At 39.0% G+C, this 19,578-nt stretch overlaps 1 protein-coding gene across 4 annotated transcripts in view; it reads left to right on the forward strand.

Moving 5' to 3' along the window:
• Positions 1-19,578, forward strand: part of KMT5B (lysine methyltransferase 5B) — a 48,894-nt gene that overhangs the window by 21,216 nt on the left and 8,100 nt on the right. For 3 of the 4 annotated variants that reach the window (XM_043550202.1, XM_037899530.2, XM_037899531.2), the window contains exons 4-9: positions 10,711-10,876; positions 12,771-12,880; positions 15,110-15,276; positions 15,903-15,922; positions 16,062-16,198; positions 19,068-19,264. In XM_043550202.1, the coding sequence (XP_043406137.1) occupies positions 10,711-10,876; positions 12,771-12,880; positions 15,110-15,276; positions 15,903-15,922; positions 16,062-16,198; positions 19,068-19,264 (797 nt within the window). Of the gene's footprint in view, positions 1-3,440; positions 3,506-10,710; positions 10,877-12,770; positions 12,881-15,109; positions 15,277-15,902; positions 15,923-16,061; positions 16,199-19,067; positions 19,265-19,578 lie in introns of all 4 variants that reach the window. The other variant, XM_037899532.2, reaches the window with a different exon arrangement.

Genomic DNA, 19,578 nt, shown 5'->3' on the forward strand with positions numbered 1-19,578 from the left:
TGGGATTTTTATTTGCAAATGTCCAGCCTGATGATCACCTGCACGTTGTCACTTCTTTTGTGTTGGTGCAGATGTGATCCTTGCTAGGGTGATGGAATCTGTACAGAACAAGTGTTCTCAGCTTCACATGCTGATATCCTCCTCCCTCAGCAGACTCTTGAGGGAGCACACTGCTAGAGTGTCTTGAAGGGGGTGCCCTTCTCTTAGCCTGCTGTTGAGATAACTGTAGCCTTTAATCTGGGCTGTACTCTTCTGAGCTAGAAAGGGTAGTGCTGTGTCACATGGGTCAGGAGGCAATCAGTCTGTGAGAGTGTTGCATCTGAAACAAAGGGGGACACTCTGCTCTGCATCTGCCTGGCACAAACAACATCTCACTTGACAATCTGAGTTGGCATCGTAAAAATCTACATAAGAGATCACTCAGATTCTGCGCTGGTCATCTGATGGTTGCCAAGTGGTCGTCCAGATATGGGCTTTCTTGTTATATGCCAAGACAAGCTACTTGAGATCACAGTGCATATCAGATGTTTTGCATTTTGTAGTAAGAAAGAAGGCTCCTTTACTCCTTTTTTGTTTTTTCCTTTTCCCCAAAACACTGGGGAAGGTTCAACAGGGATCAGTGATCTCAGGCATGTCAGGTTTCGTTCCTAGAGCTGCTGGCCCTGTCTAGAAGTCATCTAGTCACTTCTCCAGAGTCAAGATTTTTTTTCCTAGCTGAATGGTAGGTTGGCTCACCCAGACCTCAAGTGGTTTCACTTGACCTAGAAACCCATCAGCAATATTGCCAAGATGTCTTCTGCTTGATTGAGAAATCCAAGGTTACCCTACTGGAGTCCAAAAAACCATATGGTAGGAAGTGTTATGCTACAAATTAGCCAGTTTAAGAGGTTTGTTGTCCGGGTTCAGTTATATTGGGCTTTCTCTTTGCTATAAAGGCTATCCTTCACTATTTTTAGCTATGGCTAAGGTCTGCTTATGGTCCATGGTATTTTGTGAAACACTTTTTAAAGGGTCTTACAAACTAGTAGCCTCCCATCGTGAAACCTAACTGATATGGGAGATTTGACTTTGGTGTTAATCAGACCTATAGAAAGACCCATTCATCCTTTGGCTTCTTGCTCACTATACCACCTCTCGCTAAAGGTGTCACTTCCAGTGGCCTCTTCGTTGGCCATGAGCATCAGGAAGTTACAAGCCTTGGCAGTCAACCCACCTTGTACAGCATTCAACAGACAAGGCACTTTTTAAGTCTCATCCCAAATTTTCACATTAATGGGATTAGACTGTCTTCTCAGTCTGTTGGTATTGCTGCCTATCTTTCCCAAAGTTCCATAGTGTTCCTGGGGAGGTGAGTCACATCCTGGATGCTGAGAGCTGTCATCTACTACTTAGGTAGAACTAAGGTATTTAGAAACGGAAACAATTTTTGCCCGTTGGAGAAAAAGCTAGAGGTCAGGTTTTCTAAATGGATAAGACTGCATTTAGTAACATTATGAACTAGCTGATGCTCATTGCATCTGAAGATCTGGATTTACGGGGCTAGGTAGCTGGCTTTCCAAATGGTATAGCTCCACAGCGAGCCCTTATCTGAAATCTTTAGGGCTGTTATGTGGACTTCACCTCACACCCACACATTCTCTCATCACTGCATAAAGAACACGTCCTGATTTCAGGAGAGCAGTGCTTCAGTAGTTGTTTTAACTTTGCAGAGCACCTCAGCCCCCACCTCCTCAAGGAATTCACTGCTTGTTAATGTTTCATACAGCAGGGTTCTATGGAGATAGCAGCATGGAGGAGCAAAGTGGATGGGCTACCAGCAGTAAATCTTGTTCTACAAATGCATTGCCTCCACAGAGCCACACTGAATCTCCCCTCCGCTTCAAAGCCGAACTCTAAATAAGACTTCTAGAAGTAGAGGAATTCCAGGAACCATTAGAGGACTGGCATATTTATACCCTTGACTAGTGAAACCTAGAATGTGACGGAATTTGCACACATGCTCAAGCTGTGAAGTCTTGCTAAATATGATTCTATGGTCATGTAATTAAGCACACGTTTCCTAAGTTGTGGCTCTGTGGAGGTAATGCATTGGAGAACATGTGTTTACAATTGGTAAGTAGACCCTTTATAGAACAATTTACTGTTTCATGTCAAAGTTTATCTACATTTTTGAGACTCAGATTCCTAGAACTATCTAGATACTGAAAATGAACTTTGTCTCATGTTGAAAAACCACTGTGGTCTAAAATCTGTGCATTGTCCAATTTTTTGATTCTTTGGATTTATCTTGCTAACCATAAGTTCCATGACTTCATTATTGGTTTTCTTCTGAAAGACGACATGGCTGTTTTGGATTTAACTAATTTGCTGCTGTCTAAGGTATTGGGTGCATTGGGTAAAATATGTTTCCCCAGGCTGCCACAACATTCAATTGAATTTCAGTGGAGTATAGCAATTTCAATAGAACCGCCACACAGTAGCTGGACTGGAGTGCTAACAGTAGAGTGAAATGATAAACTGTATTTATGAAGAGATGGATGATAGGAGGAAAAGAGAAATAACATCTGAATATCTTAGCAAAAACAGGGAAATATTTACTTGCTGCCCTGATCAATGAAATGATGTGGTGGAGGGTTTTTTTCTACTTAAATTTTAGACACATTTAAAGATCGGACATATCAGTCTGACTTTTTAAATTTTGCAGTAGGCTTCTTGAACTGAAACTGACTAAATTATTGGGGTACTTCCCCTTTGCTGTCGATTTGAGAATATAGTTTTTGTTTTGGCATACAGGATAAGAAGCTGGCTTTTCTTAATGACAGCATTGAAGATTAAGTGCACAATAGACTTGATTTTAAAAAAAAACAAAGTAGTACCACTAGCTTTTGCAAATTATAAAGTTTACAAATTTTGTCTGTGTGAAGACCATGCATTATATTACTTTTTATTTCATATGTATTTTAAAAGTAAATTAAATAGCATTTCCTGTTTGGTTATAATTGGAACTGAATTTTTTGTATTCATTGTGTGGCATTGTCTTCAGTGCTCCAGAACCTTACGCTGTTTGTCCTTATATTCATGCTATAGTGCTACTGATGTAATATAAGACTTTGTTTTCACATTCACCAAAGCAAGCTATCTTCTGAATAAAGTGCCTGTCATTCAAGCAAAGACCATTGGGATGCAATTTTTGGTAACCTCCAACATGTCTTTCTCTCCATTTTCCCTAGTCTAAGTTTAAGAAGCAGCTGTAGCATTTTATAACTTCTTCATTCACTGGTGCAGCATGTCAGATATGTGCACTATATGGAGCACCATTCTATATCTCTTGCAGAATCATTTTACCCTTTTTGTTCAAACTCACTGCTCTCAGTGACTGAATTAATCAAGGTACAGTACTCCTGAACTTACCAGAACCTCTCCTTTAACTTCCTTTATAGGCAAGCATCTCACTGACCCTTGGCTTTATACCTTGGACTTTCAAGATTCTTTAAGTAACCCCGAGGTAAGAGAAACTTCAGAGAGAGAGAGCGCTTTGGTTCTCTGTAGCTGTTCTCTTGACAGCCTTGCTTAATAGGGCCTTCTCAGTTATAAGGGCCAAACTGGGACAAGATGATCATCTAGCCAGATCTCCTATTACAACAGCCTCAGCTATTGTGGGATCTCATTGATGAGAAAAAAGTACTTACTATACAGGGTAATTTGAAATATTACTATTCTCCAGCTCATCAGAAGAAGGGAAATGACTTTCTTTAAAGATGCTATCAATGCAGAATTTTCATTCTTAGCTCTCTTGGTTCCAGCATGAGTCATGCAGGAATCTCCTTAGCTTATGAGATTTTTGGCCCTTTGAGGCAGTTGTAGGTTGTCTGAAGGGGACTGTCTTAATCAGCAGGCTTCAACATCATGTGCCTCAGAGGACCCAAGCATTCCATTTTGTTTTTTTTCCCTCTCCCCGACTAAAGCTGGCAAAGGAGGAGCTGCCCAAAAGTTATTGCAGGAGCTGCCCGAAAGTTCTAACCAGCACAGCTCTGGTCCACACTGCAGCCTCTATTTAGAAGCTGGGTATCTTTTTCTGTTTTCTAGCTTTGAGCTAGTCACTTACTCTTTGGGTCAGTAAAGTTTTCTCCTTTATCTCATGTTTTTATGTATGTTCACTTATGATTTTCTTTTTAGGTTCTTTTAAATTCAGATTGAGGCATTATTGGGGAACTCTCAATCGGCTATTTCCAATGGATGAAATCTGGGTTCTAGCAGAAAGTGCCATTGACAGAGAGAGAGAGACACAACACCTGAGGTGCGGAGTTCAGGTTCTTACTTATGCTGTCTGGGCTACTGGCAGAAAGTGCTGGTTGAAAACTGTCACGTGACCCAGTGCTAAGTCAAAACACTACTAGTGAAGACCCTTGGTTCCTCTCAAGAATGACATTCTCAGGCTGTTTTAAGGAGGACTATACCTCTAGGATTCCTTGGCATCTTTGAAGTGGCAGTACCTTGAGGCAAATCAGCACCTTAGGGTATGTGTGGAAGGACATCTCTGAGCGTGTTGGTGCCTTTCATCAGCACTTCGGAGTCTAGGACTCGTGGCAGTTTTCTCAACTCCTAGATGATGCTGTTTACATCACCAGATTCCAGCAGTACCTACGCAATTGATCTGTGAACATTCTTGGGCCACAGGCTTTTATAGAATGTGTTTAGAAATTCCATCATGTTGGCACCATTGAAGCCAGTGCCACATGCCATAATGTTATGCATTGTATGCAGTGCTGTTGTAGTCGTGTTGGTTTTTCCCTCTGACTGGAGTGGTGTTAATAGGTCACTTCACCTTGAATGGTCCCTTGACATATATGTTAACTGTGCTAAACAATCTGTTTCACCTTGTATTTAGCTGTGACTCTCTGAGTATATTTCCCAGACCTGAAAAAGAGCTCTGTATAAGCTCAAAAGCTTGTCTCTGTCACCAACAGAAGTTGGTCCAATAAAAGATATTCTCTCACCCAGTTTATCTCTATAATATCATGGATTCATATTGCTAGATCCAGAATCCCTTAGAGTATCCATGGGGATCGTGACTGTGCACTGTTTACTATCATCTGAGTCTTGTCACCATCCTGAAAAGAAGCCTCCTTGATTCTCCATGTGCTTCAGGAGTCCCTGGATACTGCTTTTGAACAAATCTTTCAGAGTTTACCCAAATGTACAGGTTCTGTGCATTATGGTTTTACAGGCGTGCAGTACCTCAAAAGCCCTACTTCCATTTTCAGATTTTGGAGACTGTATGCACAGCATGACATTTCTCTGATCTCTTTCCATGTTTCAGAGTTCCTGGGTTTTGGTTTGGTTGGTTTGTTTGTTTTTTGTTTTTCTACTCCTCTTTTTGGGAGGCTCTGAGTTTCAGGACCTTTGGATTCCCTAATGCATCCCTATTTAATTGAAGAACGCTTTTTACAGACCTACTGCTACTAGTCCCTTGGAAATTTCCTTGGCATATAAAAATCCCAGGTTCTTGCTTCAGTAGAACACTGTCTCTCTCTGCTGCTTATGATCACGGAGAAGGTATGGGCATTTCACTAAAATATGAATACTTGTCAGCACCCTAGATGAGGGGTCAATAAGGCTTAGTCTGCCTGTGGAGTCAGGATGTCATAAGGAATTTCAGATCCGTGGGGCCCTCTTGGACTATAAAACATACTTGTTCTCTCTCTTGTTCCCATGGTTCTTGGAAGCTTGAGGTCTTTGTTTCCCTTTTCTGCATCTGGACCCAATATTTGGTGTCCCTGTCTGCTATCTTTCCTTCCTTTCCTTGAGATCAGGTTAGAATAAGCTTTCTTGCTTTGGTTAGCAAGTGCCAGAGTTCTGCTCTCTGTGCGCTACCAAGATGGAGTCTCTTATAAGACTCTCAGCACATACAGTACTGGTCTCATTGGGTGGCATTATAGTATTCAAAATCCAAACCCATCCCAGGAGGAAACAGATGCATCAAAGCCAAGTGATATGTATACTCACTGACAGTTAATTACATTCAAGATACAGTTTCAAATATGTGTCATGTCCCCAAGCAGGTCTCCCTACTTCCAACATCTCAGAAGGAGGCTACGAAGAGATGTCAGCTATCTATGGTGACTTTTTTAATTGTACATAGACTCCTTTTTAAATAGCTTCACTTGTTAGAATATAATCTCCTGTACTCCATCCTAGTTTAATTTGGCAATGTATGTTTGTCAGCATATCATGAGGCAATGATCTTATCTTGACCCTTCAAATTCAGCATTAAAAGACACCCTTTTATATTTTAGACAGAACTGTTGAAGTCGTCTTTGATTTAACGCTGTATTTGTGAGCTAAGATGCCTTGTGTACAAGATCACTTTCCACATGGGACTGCCTTGAGCTCCTAGAGTTAGTATGCTTCATGCACTAGGGACTGATTCACCTTATAGCAGATTTTACAGTAAAAGGTGCTGCTATGGACTCATCCAACATTTCCTAGCCCAGATGGGTTGTGTTTTATTTTTGTGAGCCTTCCCTTGGGGGGAGGGGGTGTTTGTGTGTGTTTTGTTTAACTTTTCCCCAACATCTGCATGCCCGTCCCAGACAAGTGGCCCTTCTCCAAGCTCTTAACGTAAAGACCCTCTGGGTGTTCTTGGAGCAGATGAAAAGCCTTGGAAATGCAATTAGTTTTCAGTTTTTTACCTTCCCCCCAGCCCCTCGGTAATGCTGTCGCTGGAGCAACATGTTAAAAGACTGACTGCCTGGGAAGCTGTCTTGTGTCTTGAAGACAGTATTTCAATTGATTTCAGTCCTAAACAGGACACTTCCCATTGCCTGCTATAGGACGATTTTCAGTCTTGGGCATAGGATCATGTGGTTGTTTTACATATATCCATACATTTTCAAGTATTTTTGATCAGATTTGATCTTGAGGATGAAACTACAACTTCAGTCTGTTTTTCGTAGTATGAAGAGCCCAAATTCTTTGCTTATGGGGCTTGCCTTTTTTTTTAATATGTCACCAATTCCACAGTGAAGTCTGAATTGCTGTCTTTTTTTTTTATAGTCACATTCTCGCTTACTTATTGGACTTTTCCTTGTTCGCTTTGCCTATTATAGTATTTAATTATTTCACGAGTATTGGGACTTCCCTCAAACTGCTTACTCTCCAAAAGAGAAAATCTTACATTGGTAGTATCTTTAGAGAACGGAAAATTATGCTGCTTCTCTGAAGATATTATGCTAGGTTCTTACTCACCTAGCCACCCACTTCTCCTCTGAATTTGAGTTTTTAAATATTGAGGTGATGTCTTGTGCATATGCCATATGAACAGTCTTTCCTCCATTTCCTATCTGGTTGACTCCTTTGGTGGTATTTGATATATATTCATTTTTTAAAAAGCATGTGAGGAAATGAATTGTTTTGCCTGTATCAATTTGAAGTTTAGGGGGCTACTTGCTTCCTTCTCTTGAAAGGAACTGGCTGGAATGTTGTGGAGCCTCCAGGGCATCAAAGCATAATCAGTAGGACAGTGTCCTTGAACTGGTTTATAAGTGCCTAAGAGGACCAAAAATCTTAAGAACTGTGGGATTTCCCCTCATAACTCATGCTGGAGACCCAGGACTGAGACTCCCGCATGATATCTTCATAGAAACAGAATTTTAAGATAAGTACTCATGATTTTCCCTTCTATCTGTAATCCTCAATTCTACAGATGCCTCTTGTGAGGGGAACTGTTTTTGGTTTAAATAACCATAAAAGTGCTGAAGCCATTTAGTCAGCTCAACAATAAAAGTTGAGGACTAATTGAGGGGGGAAAACCAGATAAGATATTGCCATATCCATTGCAACTAAAGGTGTATGCAAACTGTTGGTGTACAATGTTTCATGTAGTGTGGTTGCTAGATGTGCTTCACAGTTTTGGCCAAGTAAGCGTAGCTCACTGCTTACTGAGGAAATTGATCAGACAATGGAAAGAAGCAGAAAACAAGCAAGAAGTCCTACTCTAACATTGGAGGCTGTTTCAATTTAGGATCCTCCATTTTGAATGGTTTGATGCTTGTATCTGAGAAGGCTCAGTTAAGTATGGTTATTAAATCCAGGTCTAGTCCCTTTTTTGCATCTTGGGAGTACTGGAAGGAATTATCCTTTTAACATCTTCTGTGTGAGATGTATATTGAGGGAGAATTCCCTAGTGTACAAAATGGGCAAAAGCATATCCTCACTAGTCTGATTACATGGTTCTTCTAAGTTGCGGTCTCTCTTTAGAGCTTGTTCAAAAGACAGCTTCTTGGGGATATTCCCTGTATGAGAGGTCCATTTCCAGATTTTTGGCACAATAAACCAAAAATGCCATAATTTGATTTTTTTTTTTTTTTTTTTTTTTTTTTTTTGGTAGGAGAGCATCTGTATTTACCTAAATCTTGCCACCTTATCAGACTTCATCCCAACCATTACAAAGCTAGTCAGTCTGATCTGTCTCCTCTTACTTTTGCCAAGTTCTCTGCTCAGTGAGATTCCCTGGGGCTTTAGATCTTTTGGATACTACAAAAAGATCAGTAAAGAATGGCTGAGCCATTATGTTTCAAGAGACCACAAAATGGAGACCCAGTGAAAAGCACACTAATATAAAAGAACCATGAGGGTTTGGTGGTTTCCAGTGCCAGCAGAAGTGCCATTACTAACATGAAGCCTTCCTCTTCTGCCTCCCACTTGTATCAAGGACACAAGAATGGTGTGTTATGTTTTTTCCGGTGGCAGAAAGTGATTAAAGCTATCACTTGTTTGATTTGATTTCTTTTATTAATTGTACCATCGAGGATAGCATCTTGATGTCTTCTATTCTGAGGCAAGTAGCAAACGGGAAGTAAAGCATACTTGGAGAATGCATGATTGGCAGCATTTCATTTATTTGTTTGTTTGGTTTCTTTTACACAAATGAAGATGTGCAAATAATTCAGTGACCCACCTCAAAGAATTAATGGGATGTGATGGTCTCACCTAGCCTTGTTGATGTTTTAACCCAAATTAGCTCCAAGAGTTTTCTCAGAGCATATTTTTTCTCGTTTGACATGAAATATGCTGTTTGAGTGGTAACTAAACTAAAAATAAGTATAGTAGGTCCCTATTGAAGATTCTGAAACGGCCGTGAGCCTCAAATAAGACGTCTGTGTCCTCTAGTTGGCCTGTAGGGAAAGTCTTCTGCCCCATAAGAGTATGGTTCAGTCAACAGTTGTTAATAGGTCACTTATGCCACAGAGATGTCTTATATAAACAAATGGGTGTTTAGAAGCAAAAACACCTGCAAAAGATTTTTTTTTTTTCCTTGTGGTCTGTGTGGGAACAGTCCACTGACGTACACCAGGTACTCAAAAATTTGGGCTGCATAGCATATTGGTTGTCAGAAATCACTTACGGAGACTGCATGAACTTTGATGTTTTCTACTTGCTACTAAAGATAACGTTTGCATTGCTTGGATATTTACAGTTTAGCGTCCCAGCCTCCTGTTGCCAATACAGAGGAAAATGCCTTTTCTATCACCAGGAATTTCTCTTTGGTGTATACCTTTCTTTCTTTTAATCCTCAATATTTAGGGGAAAGCTATCCTAGTTTCCTGTTTTAACATTGGTTTTCAGATTCAGTGTTTTAGTGATATGGCTAATCAGTTTCCTTTATTCCCTTTCTTTGGAAAGACTTTTTCTGTCAGGGTGGACACATCATAGCTTAGGTCAAAGTAAAATCTTGAAAATCATTGGAGTGGGATACTTTTTTTAATAGGTACTTATTAAAAAAGTATATATTATATAAAAGGTACTTTTTTATTTATTTATTTTTATATATATATATAAAATATATATATAAAAATAAAACTTGTGAGATTTGTTCTTCATGTGGGTTCAAGTGTAGTCATAAAGCCATATAAATGTGCATTATTGCTTTCTAAAAGAAGGGATGGATAAAGGGCTGGATACCATTACGTACAGAGTTCACCTCTTAGTAGCAAAATAAGGTGTAGGATTTGTAGTGGGCTTTATAGAGTCAATATACTACATATTTTCTTTAGGCAACAGTTAACACTAAGTTTGAGTTAAGGCAGTCTCCATCCTAAAATGAAGTATTGAAGTAATTGTGTTCTTCCATTTGTGCCTTTAGAATAACTGATTGTATTTCTTGTGTTAACTTCAGTTCACATCTAATTACTCTTAGTGGTAGATCTGAAGATGGAGAAAGAGGGATGAAATTATACAATAACAAACCAAAATCCTCGGTAGTTCTCCTGATGTTAGTATTATGGGGGGAAAGGGTTATGGTGGTTGGTTGGTTTTGTTGGATTTTTTTGCATTTTTATTGTTTGGTAGCAAGGGAAGGATATGAAAGCATTAAAATAATATTTCCTGTTTGGTCACTGCTCCCTGAATGACTGATGGTAACCTATGTTTTTTTCATTACAGGATCTAAATTTCCTCAGCCAGATCTACTGTATAGTTAGGAAACTATAATTTTCTCCAGATTAAACATTCATTAAAGTTCCTATTAAGTTGCTTCAGAGCTCTGGGAATGAGGGACCTAACCATGACTACATGATATGTAGCCCCCTTGATGCTAAGAGTTGAATAATCCTAGTGCAAAATTTCTTACCAGCAATGGAATGATATATGTGAAAGGATTAAATAAGGATAAACAACAGTTGATTTAGAGTGGTTTTATTTTTATTTCAGGTTTCGACCTATAAAAGGAAGGCAGGAAGAGTTGAAAGAGGTGATTGAACGTTTTAAGAAAGATGAGCACTTAGAAAAAGCCTTCAGGTCCTTGACGGCAGGTGACTGGGCTCGGCACTATTTTCTTAACAAGAACAAAATGCAGGAAAGGTTGTTCAAGGAACATGTAGGTTTATTTATAATTGTTTTCAGATTACTAATATGTATTTCACATGTTTTTGTAGCCCTTTAAGGAGTATTTTGAATATTACTCAAGTGAGAAAACAGAAGAAGTAAAGAAAATAAATCCACTGTGTAGCCTTGCCTTTCTACCCATTTCCATCTTTAGCTTTTAAAACCAAAACTTCAAAAAAGTAAAATTATCTAACCGACTTGCCCAGAAATAAAAGTACACATGAATTTCCTTGTGCTGCCATCATGCATAAGCAGACATACCACTCTAGATGTCAGGCTTTTCCTGCTGTGTATGGTCTCCTTTTGTAATTGGTTCTGTCAAAGGCCATCATTTTGGTTTTTTCCCCCATTCATGTCCGACATTCCTGCTCCTAATGGAGGACTGTCAAGGGAGAGAAAATGCTTCCAACGTGGTTGTACATGACTCTTTCCATTGGGCAAGTTCTAAGATTGCCCCTCTTACTTATTCATGAATTGATAGGGGGTGGTTCTTGGTTTTAAAGTTTGTGTGTGTTTGTTTTTTTTCTTGTTCTGAGACAGATTGTGTTAGCACAGTTTTTGTTTGGCAGCCTCCTGCTTCAAGTGCTACTCAAACATATCAGCTCATATCCTTTCAGACTTCCCGCCCCCAATCTCCTCAAGCCTCTGCTGGTGAAGATCAATTTCCCAGCACGTCAGCTTAGTTGGGTGATGATGGAATAATACAGCCATTGCCCTGCCTTCCCTACGATCAGGTTGGGCATAGCTGATCAGACTCCAAAGATGCGAGAACGGTGCTTCCCTCTCCTCCCCTTGCCTAGGCAGATAGAGAAACAGTGACTGGTCCTCACTCTGAAGAGGTATTTCAGGAAGTTAAAGCCCCCTGGTCTCATGGCCATAGGTCTTGTCATTCTTTTTCTGGAGGCCTGGAGTTTTATCCTAAAGTCCTATAATTAGTTAGACAAGACCATTTTGGGAGTTCCTGGTGTTGCTCCCTTCCTCACATTCTCTGGAGGATTTCCACGTGTATCCTCTTGCAAACCAAATTGCAGAATACAAAGGGGTAGGGCAAACAATTGAATGTCTCTTTCTTGGAAAAAGAAGCCATTGCCGCCTCTGGAGAAATCTCAGATTTTCCAGATCTCATTGGGCACCTCATTGTGACCGATGTTGAAGCACTGACTAAACTAGATTAGGGAGACTAAGGAACCCAAGGAGGAGAAAGCTCTGACCAGAGAGAGGGAAATATTTTTGAGTTAAAACCAAAAAGATGGAATTGTTTTCTGTCCTCAAAATCTGGCAAAAATAGTAAAGCACGGAAGGAGCCATATTACAAATTCTCCTTTCCCAGAGTGTCTTACAAGCTATACAAGCTTCCTTTGGATAAAACTGACAAATAGAACATCTCCCATAGAACTGACCCAGCAATCAAAAAATCTAATAGCTAGTCTTCTCTTCCACTTGTGGGTAGTATCTCTATCTGGCCTGTTGACTGAAAAGCTAGACTCTACCTTAAAGAAACAATGAGGCTGTTCTCAAAGGCTAAACGTAGCTGTCTGTTCCTCTTAAGAAGTTTTGACTCCCATAAGAAGTTCCTAATAAAAAATTGAACTTTATCCTCCCAATTTGTCTTTGTTGCAGCCTGAGGTACCCCTATATATTTAAGACACTAAAGTGTGTGGAGGATATTGATGTGTATCTACAAATCTTTCAAACTTGGGTGGATTAAATAAATCTCTCTCTGGTAATATGTGCAATTAAAATCCGTAATCCAGAACGTTCACAAACTAAAGGCAACAAATACTGTAAAGGGACATTTCTGACTCATAAGATACAGAAGTTTTCATTACTTTTTTTGCGTGCATTTAATACAGCAGTACTCTGTCTTCTTTGTCATTCCCATTCAGGTATTTATTTATTTACGAATGTTTGCAACTGACAGCGGATTTGAGATCTTGCCTTGCAATCGGTATTCTTCAGAGCAAAATGGAGCCAAAATTGTTGCAACAAAAGAGTGGTAAGCATTGTAACTGTAAATTAAGTCATTGTTTATATCCACATTTTTAAAATAAATGTAAAACCTGTGTAAATGCAATAAAAGAGTTGGAGTTAAAACTACAGCCAGTAAATGTGGAAATTTAAGTTTGCAATTTTTCAGAGCTTGCAGGTTCTTTAAGCCAATCACCACGCAATAAATTAATCACCATACTTGTAATGCATCAAAGTGTGAACTTTGTAGATTTAATGTTTTGTGTTGCCACATGTTCTATACACAATTTTGGAATAATCCTATCCTGTCAAAATTAATTTAAAAAAAAAAAAAAAAAAAAAAAAAAGCATTAGTCCTCAGTGAGGAACATGCCCATGTCAAGATTCAGACATAGCCAGATTTGCTGTAGCTCTGTCAGAAAAAAGAGGTAACATTTTTTACAGTTGGAAAAATGGGCTTCTCCTTTCAGGAATGCCTTCTGCATATTCCAGTTTGTGAGACAAACATGCCATGTGTATGCAGACTCTCCTTTTGGAAGATATTTTTGATTATTTAGTTGGGTAGTCAGGTTTTTTGTTGTTTTTTTTGTTTTGTTTTTTTTAAATTAAAAGTTGTTTTAGCACCTCTGCCATTGCAGGTATCGTCCAGACCTGCAAAAGCAGGAGGACTACCTCAAACACCTGTTACAGTGGGAGAAGCTCTTCGGACCCAACACTGGTACAGGGTATTCAGCACTGTCTACGTTGAGTGGCTGCTCAGATTCAGAGATCTTGTTTCCAGAGTGGCTCTGTGCCTGGCATAAGTGGATTTAAATTTCCCAGATTCATTTGGGTCAACAGAATCTGGTTGAAGAGCATCTGGAACTGTCCACTCCAAAGAACAGCTTGCTAGTAGAGACTCTGTGCCCAACAGTGGGGTGTCAAAGTCCCTGGTTTCTGTCTAGGTTGGTAGAGTTCATTGCCATGGAGTATGTCCAGTATGTCTACATTAAGATTTTCCATATCTACTGGTTTTATAGATGAGTGCTAGGGGTCTGACACCATCATCTTCAAGGTCTTGGTCAACTGAGTCTTTTTCCAGAGCTCTAGCACTGGCAATTTCAAGAAGCATCTTGACTCTAAAGACCCTCTCACCATAGAGGGCAGACGTAACATTTGAATCCCTGTCTCACATGAGTCGGAGAGCTTCTCTCTACTGAGTCCTGTTAAGCAGGCATGAGACTTCAATTCAGCATCCAGCAAGATACATTCCCTCTCCAGAGGGAAAAGTGGAAGAATCAAGAGAGACAGAGTGCCAGTAAGGTTCCTCACTCCACTTAATAATAACAAAGTTGGGGAGGATAGGGCACCAACTTTCAGTCTGTCTCCCATTAACTTTTCAGTGCAGAATAGGCAGGCAAGCGTAGATGAAGCCTTAGTATTGCTCTCGTCCGTGCTGAGGACTGTGTATGCTTCAGCATCAACCTTTTGCTGTTGCCTTCTCTAACATTGGGAAGAGTGCAGAAATAGTGCCAGTTGTGCTTATGTTAAAATCCATTGACCTGAGCAAGGATTCTTCCCCTGTAACAATGCTCCAGGCTTTGGCCCCAGAACTTTTCTGCAGTACCCTGATGCTGTCCCCACTTCTCTGTCACTCCAGTTTTCTGTTTGTAAATCATAAGCACATACAACATTTTATATGTCTAAAATGAATGTAAAATATTTTATATCTACATAATTTATGCATTTTAAGTGCCATTATTCAGCAAAGCACTTAGACTTAGCATTTGTTTTAAGCATCTGAGTAATCCATCCCTATTCAGCAAAGATAAACACCTCCTTAAAATGTTTAGGAATGCAGCCTTTTAGATGTGAACAGAAATGCTTTTAAATAAAATACAGACAATAGTTTAAGATCCACATTTGCTGACAGATTGCATGAATAAATATAAAAATTACAAATATATTAACATAAGATTTTTTTTCTGATTTAACTGCTAGAACTTGAGTTCAAGTATCAGATTTTCTTGTGTTAATTGACACTACTAATGTGTAAAGCAGGGGACACACAGATCCCTGAACTAAAGTCTTAACAGGAAAAAAAAAAAAAGTTTTTTAGTGTTATCTGTGTATTCTGCTAGTTGTTTAAGACCTTAAGCAGTTTTAAAAGCATTTTCTATCTTTCAAAACTATTTTTTGGTGAAGAAAAATTTTGGAATGTTTTTGTTACTTGTTTTGTAATTGTTAGAACTTCTATCTTTAATTTTTTAACACTTAGGAAACGAAATGACAAAATAGAATTACTGGTGGGTTGTATTGCTGAGCTATCAGAAATAGAAGAGAACATGCTGCTCAGACATGGAGAGAATGACTTCAGTGTCATGTATTCCACACGGAAAAACTGTGCTCAGCTATGGCTTGGTCCTGCTGCGTTTATCAACCATGGTAAGCAACAAGGATAGAAAGTATAAGACGACAAAATGTTTAAATGTTCCTGTGTGTAAGCTATGCCATGCAGCCTCAAAGTGGAAATGTTGCTTGGATTCACTCTGAATTATGGATCTAAAATATAGTTAACATAATCTGGAATACTTTATTAGTTTAAGGCCTAAATCCTGGTCAGCTGCTGAGCTGTGCACTGGGAAATTAATTGGAAGCTATGGAAAGGGTTCTTTTTCCTTCCTCCCATCCGCTTCTCCCCAGCATACATGCAGGGGAATGGCTGCTGAATCTGCATAACAGCAGATCTCAACCCTCCCCAAATCCCTACTGCATGGCAGTGTTCAGAGAATCTCCTCAGAGTTGGGCACAGGCATGTAAGGGATGTGTATTTCCTAGCGGAGTTTTTTTTCAATCTCCCTAACATAAAGAGCTTAGAAACGAAACTGTATTAAAGCTGTTTAAGATGTCCGCTTGTATATAAATCATTCTTGTTGAATAACATATTCTCAAGTATTGAGATTCTAGCAGATGTTGAAGTCAGAGCAAAACCTTACTTTAGATATCTATAACTATTCATGTTTCAGGTCTTATCAACAGTTAATTGACTTTATCTTTTGGACCTTTTTCAGATTGCAGACCTAACTGTAAGGTAAGCATGAAACTGAAAAAAAAACAAAACAAAAAAACCCCCACCAAATCCCACCCAAAGCATGTCCCTTAAATATGCGTTCACTTGTTTTGTATTCAGACACGCAAATTAACCTTAATGGTTATCTGTTTTCTCTTAGTTTGTATCAACTGGTCGAGATACAGCATGTGTGAAAGCTCTAAGGGATATTGAACCTGGTGAAGAAATTTCTTGTTACTACGGGGATGGTTTTTTTGGAGAAAATAATGAATACTGCGAATGTTACACCTGTGAAAGGTATGTGCTGACAACGTAAACAATAAGCTATAAGAAGGTATGTGGGCCTATTGGATGCCCACATAACATGCGTGTTGTGAAGCTGAAGGGCAAGTGCTATTCAAGAGTTGTAGGTGTATAGTATAATCATGTTTTGTTCTTAAAATGTTTGTCAAATTTTATGACTATATTTACCAAAATTTATTCATAGCTCAGTTCCTCTCAGTTTCTCCCCCTCCCCAAAAAATAGAACCGTGCAGACTTCAAAAATTTATTGGATACTAAAATGTGCATGTGTTGGACAGAAAAACCGCATTAGCAACCTCCTAGCCATCTAATATTATGAGAATTCTCACAATTCTGCTGTGAACTAATGTCCTCATTTTCAGGGATATCACTGAAAATGGGGGACAACCCTGTAAGACCGTTTCATTCACTCAGTTTTTGTTGCTCAAATGTCCTGCTTTTTGGTGAGAATGGGAGTAGTACCTCTTACAGTCTGTATAGTTGATAGAATTTGTGTATTTTAAACATAGACATCTGATTTGGTGCTACTGCTGTTTACACCAGCTCGTTTCATAGTAACAGAGGCAAGTTGGCTGCATTTTTATTTTTTTTATCCAGACTGTCCCTACTGAACTTCTTACTGCATCCATCTAGAGAATTTCAAGAGATCTCCCTTTTGTCTTCATTCTGTCTTCTACCCTAACGAAATTTCCATCTAAAAAAAAAAAAAAAAATCTGGACATAGGAGAGACCACTCCAGTACCATCCTGGAAACTTTATCTAGATTGATTTATTTTGTTTTTTTGGGGGGGGGGGGTTGGGGGAAGCATGGCCGGGGCATATATCTGTATTGCAGCTGGGGAGTTGAATGGCACTGTGTGTAGACATAACTGCACTAGCTGTATTCTAGATCACTAAAAATAGAAGTGAGGATGCCATGGCACAGGCTGCAGGAGCTCATCTGACACCCGTCTTCCCCTGCCCCCTCACATGCTCACTTATGAAGCTGGTGGTGATTCCACACCTCTGCATTCTGTGTTTTTAGTGAGCTAGTTAGAGTACAGCTAGCGCAAGTACATCTGCACAAGTTGCCTTTCAAACCATGGCTGCCATGTTGACGTATCCTTTTAAGAGCCTTTTTGGATATACTGTTGGAAAAACTATACTGATCTTGTAAGCTATACACATTTGTGTGTGTGCATGTCTATATACACGAAAATACATGCACACTCCATGTGTATACAGGAGAGCGCACCCTCATATGGGTGTGTGCATGTGTCTATGTGTAAAAATTGTATATATCAATGAGAAAGGTACTCTTTGTTCCTTGATGCTCATAATGATTTGAGGGACTCCAGGGAATACTGGTTACCTGCACTGTCTGAATCTTTACCTCTTTACTATTATTATGCAATCTATTGATTATAATCTTCTAGTTTTTTGGAAATGGTAAGTATCCAAGTTTAAATTATTAAATGTTTGGAAGGTCTGGTGGAATTTAGTTTCCTTTTCACCTTTTTGCTAAGAAGCTATTGAATTGGTTTTGACATGTAAACCAAGATGCTGGAAAGTGCATATAAATTTAGAGCTGGATTGTCTCTAATTCTTATTCAGATGCACTCTGCCCTTGCTCTCCTGTTTAGCCTGGTATTGGCTGCTCAGGTTGCTGCTCTGGTCATAGTGGCTTCTTCCTTTGTTTCCGCATGTGATCAAATGAGTGGAGAATGGGAAGAAGCTCCGCTCAGAATCCTTCATGCTGGCCAGAATAGATAACCAGGGAAGTGGAGTCTGTAAGTGGCGCTCTTACAAGTGCAGAGCAAAAGAAAAATCGTATCTTTCTCAAGCACAGTTCCATCAGGTGGCAGAGCAGCTGACCCGTCCTTCTGTGTGAAGCCTAATAGCTCAGTCAGTCTCTCTGATTTGCAGAATTTAATAGGACACTTAATATTCCCTATCAAAGTAGCACCAGTTAATTTAACTAAAAAGCATTGGGTTGCCCTAGTGTTTAGCACAACAATGCATGAGAGACCAAGGTTTTATTTCTCATCTCAGTTGTCTCTTGTACTCTTAATTATTATGATTTGTTTGATACAACTATTACACTGGATCCCCAAGTGAGGTTGTCTTCTAACTCTTAAGGGTACAAAAGGGAGTCTCTACCATTTTCTGCTGCATGGACAGTGATGGTGACATGAGACCTAAAGTAGGAAGCCTGAAGGCTCTGGTAAATCTCCATCCCCTTCCAGACTTCTTGGGACAACTTCTCTCTCTTTGGCCAATAGTAAGGGTTTGATGAACAAATCAATTGAGTTTTTATCCATCTAAAGGGAAGAAAGATACAAGGGTTGAAAGGGACAATCATAATTACGAGAATACCATCGTTAACTACTTAGTAATTGTTCCTGATATCACTTTGAAAATAACAAATGCTACAATTCCAGTTGTCTTTTTTTTTTTCCCCAAAAGGCAGATGTGAGGGGAAAATGTTAATTCTCATTGAAATTTTCATAACAGGATTAATAGCAAATACCGTTTGAACTTCTGTACTTAATTATCATTTTATACAAGTTGGATTATGCAAATGGTATTGAAACAGGTTTTAATAGAAAATTACTCTTTAAAAAAGGAAAAGATAATTGCAAAAGACAAGTATCTATTCTCTCAGTAATTAGATGCCAGTTTCTTTTCATCTCTAATTGGAAGTGAAATATACATACAAATTCTTTACAATATCAATAGCAGAATGGCCCACAAAATACCAAAAAACTGGGAACAGTTGCATCAACTTACCTTCTCTAAATATACCTGGGATTCAAATGTTATATGCCATCAAACAGCCTTACTACTATATCGAGTTGTTAATATGTATTGTTCTCTTTTATAGACGTGGAACTGGTGCTTTTAAATCAAGAGTGGGACTTCCAGCACCTACTCCTGTGATCAATAGCAAATATGGACTGAGAGAAACAGATAAACGTTTAAACAGGCTTAAAAAGTTGGGTGACAGCAGCAAAAACTCAGACAGCCAGTCTGTCAGCTCTAACACTGATGCAGATACCACTCAGGAAAAAGCTAATGCAAGTAAGCAAAGGGAAAACTTTTTTATAAAAGGCTTTGTTTTCTTAATATTAGAAAATTCTCACTTCAGTGGAGTTCCTGTCTTCTGTTGATGAGACACAATAATATATAGGCTTTTCATTTATTTTTTTTATATATATAATATAAAAAAAATTAAGAAATAAAGATTGTATTTGTACCCACAGTTTTCTATAGGTCTCCTGTTTCAAAGCATACCACAGTACAAAATGTCTTAGTATGCCTGTATGTATTTACTCAGTGTTTCAAAATGCCACATATAGTAGTACATTTCAGGAAATATGAGTGATCATGAGTAA

Source organism: Chelonia mydas, chromosome 6 (assembly GCF_015237465.2).
Source record: "Chelonia mydas isolate rCheMyd1 chromosome 6, rCheMyd1.pri.v2, whole genome shotgun sequence".
Classification (NCBI taxonomy): domain Eukaryota; kingdom Metazoa; phylum Chordata; order Testudines; family Cheloniidae; genus Chelonia; species Chelonia mydas.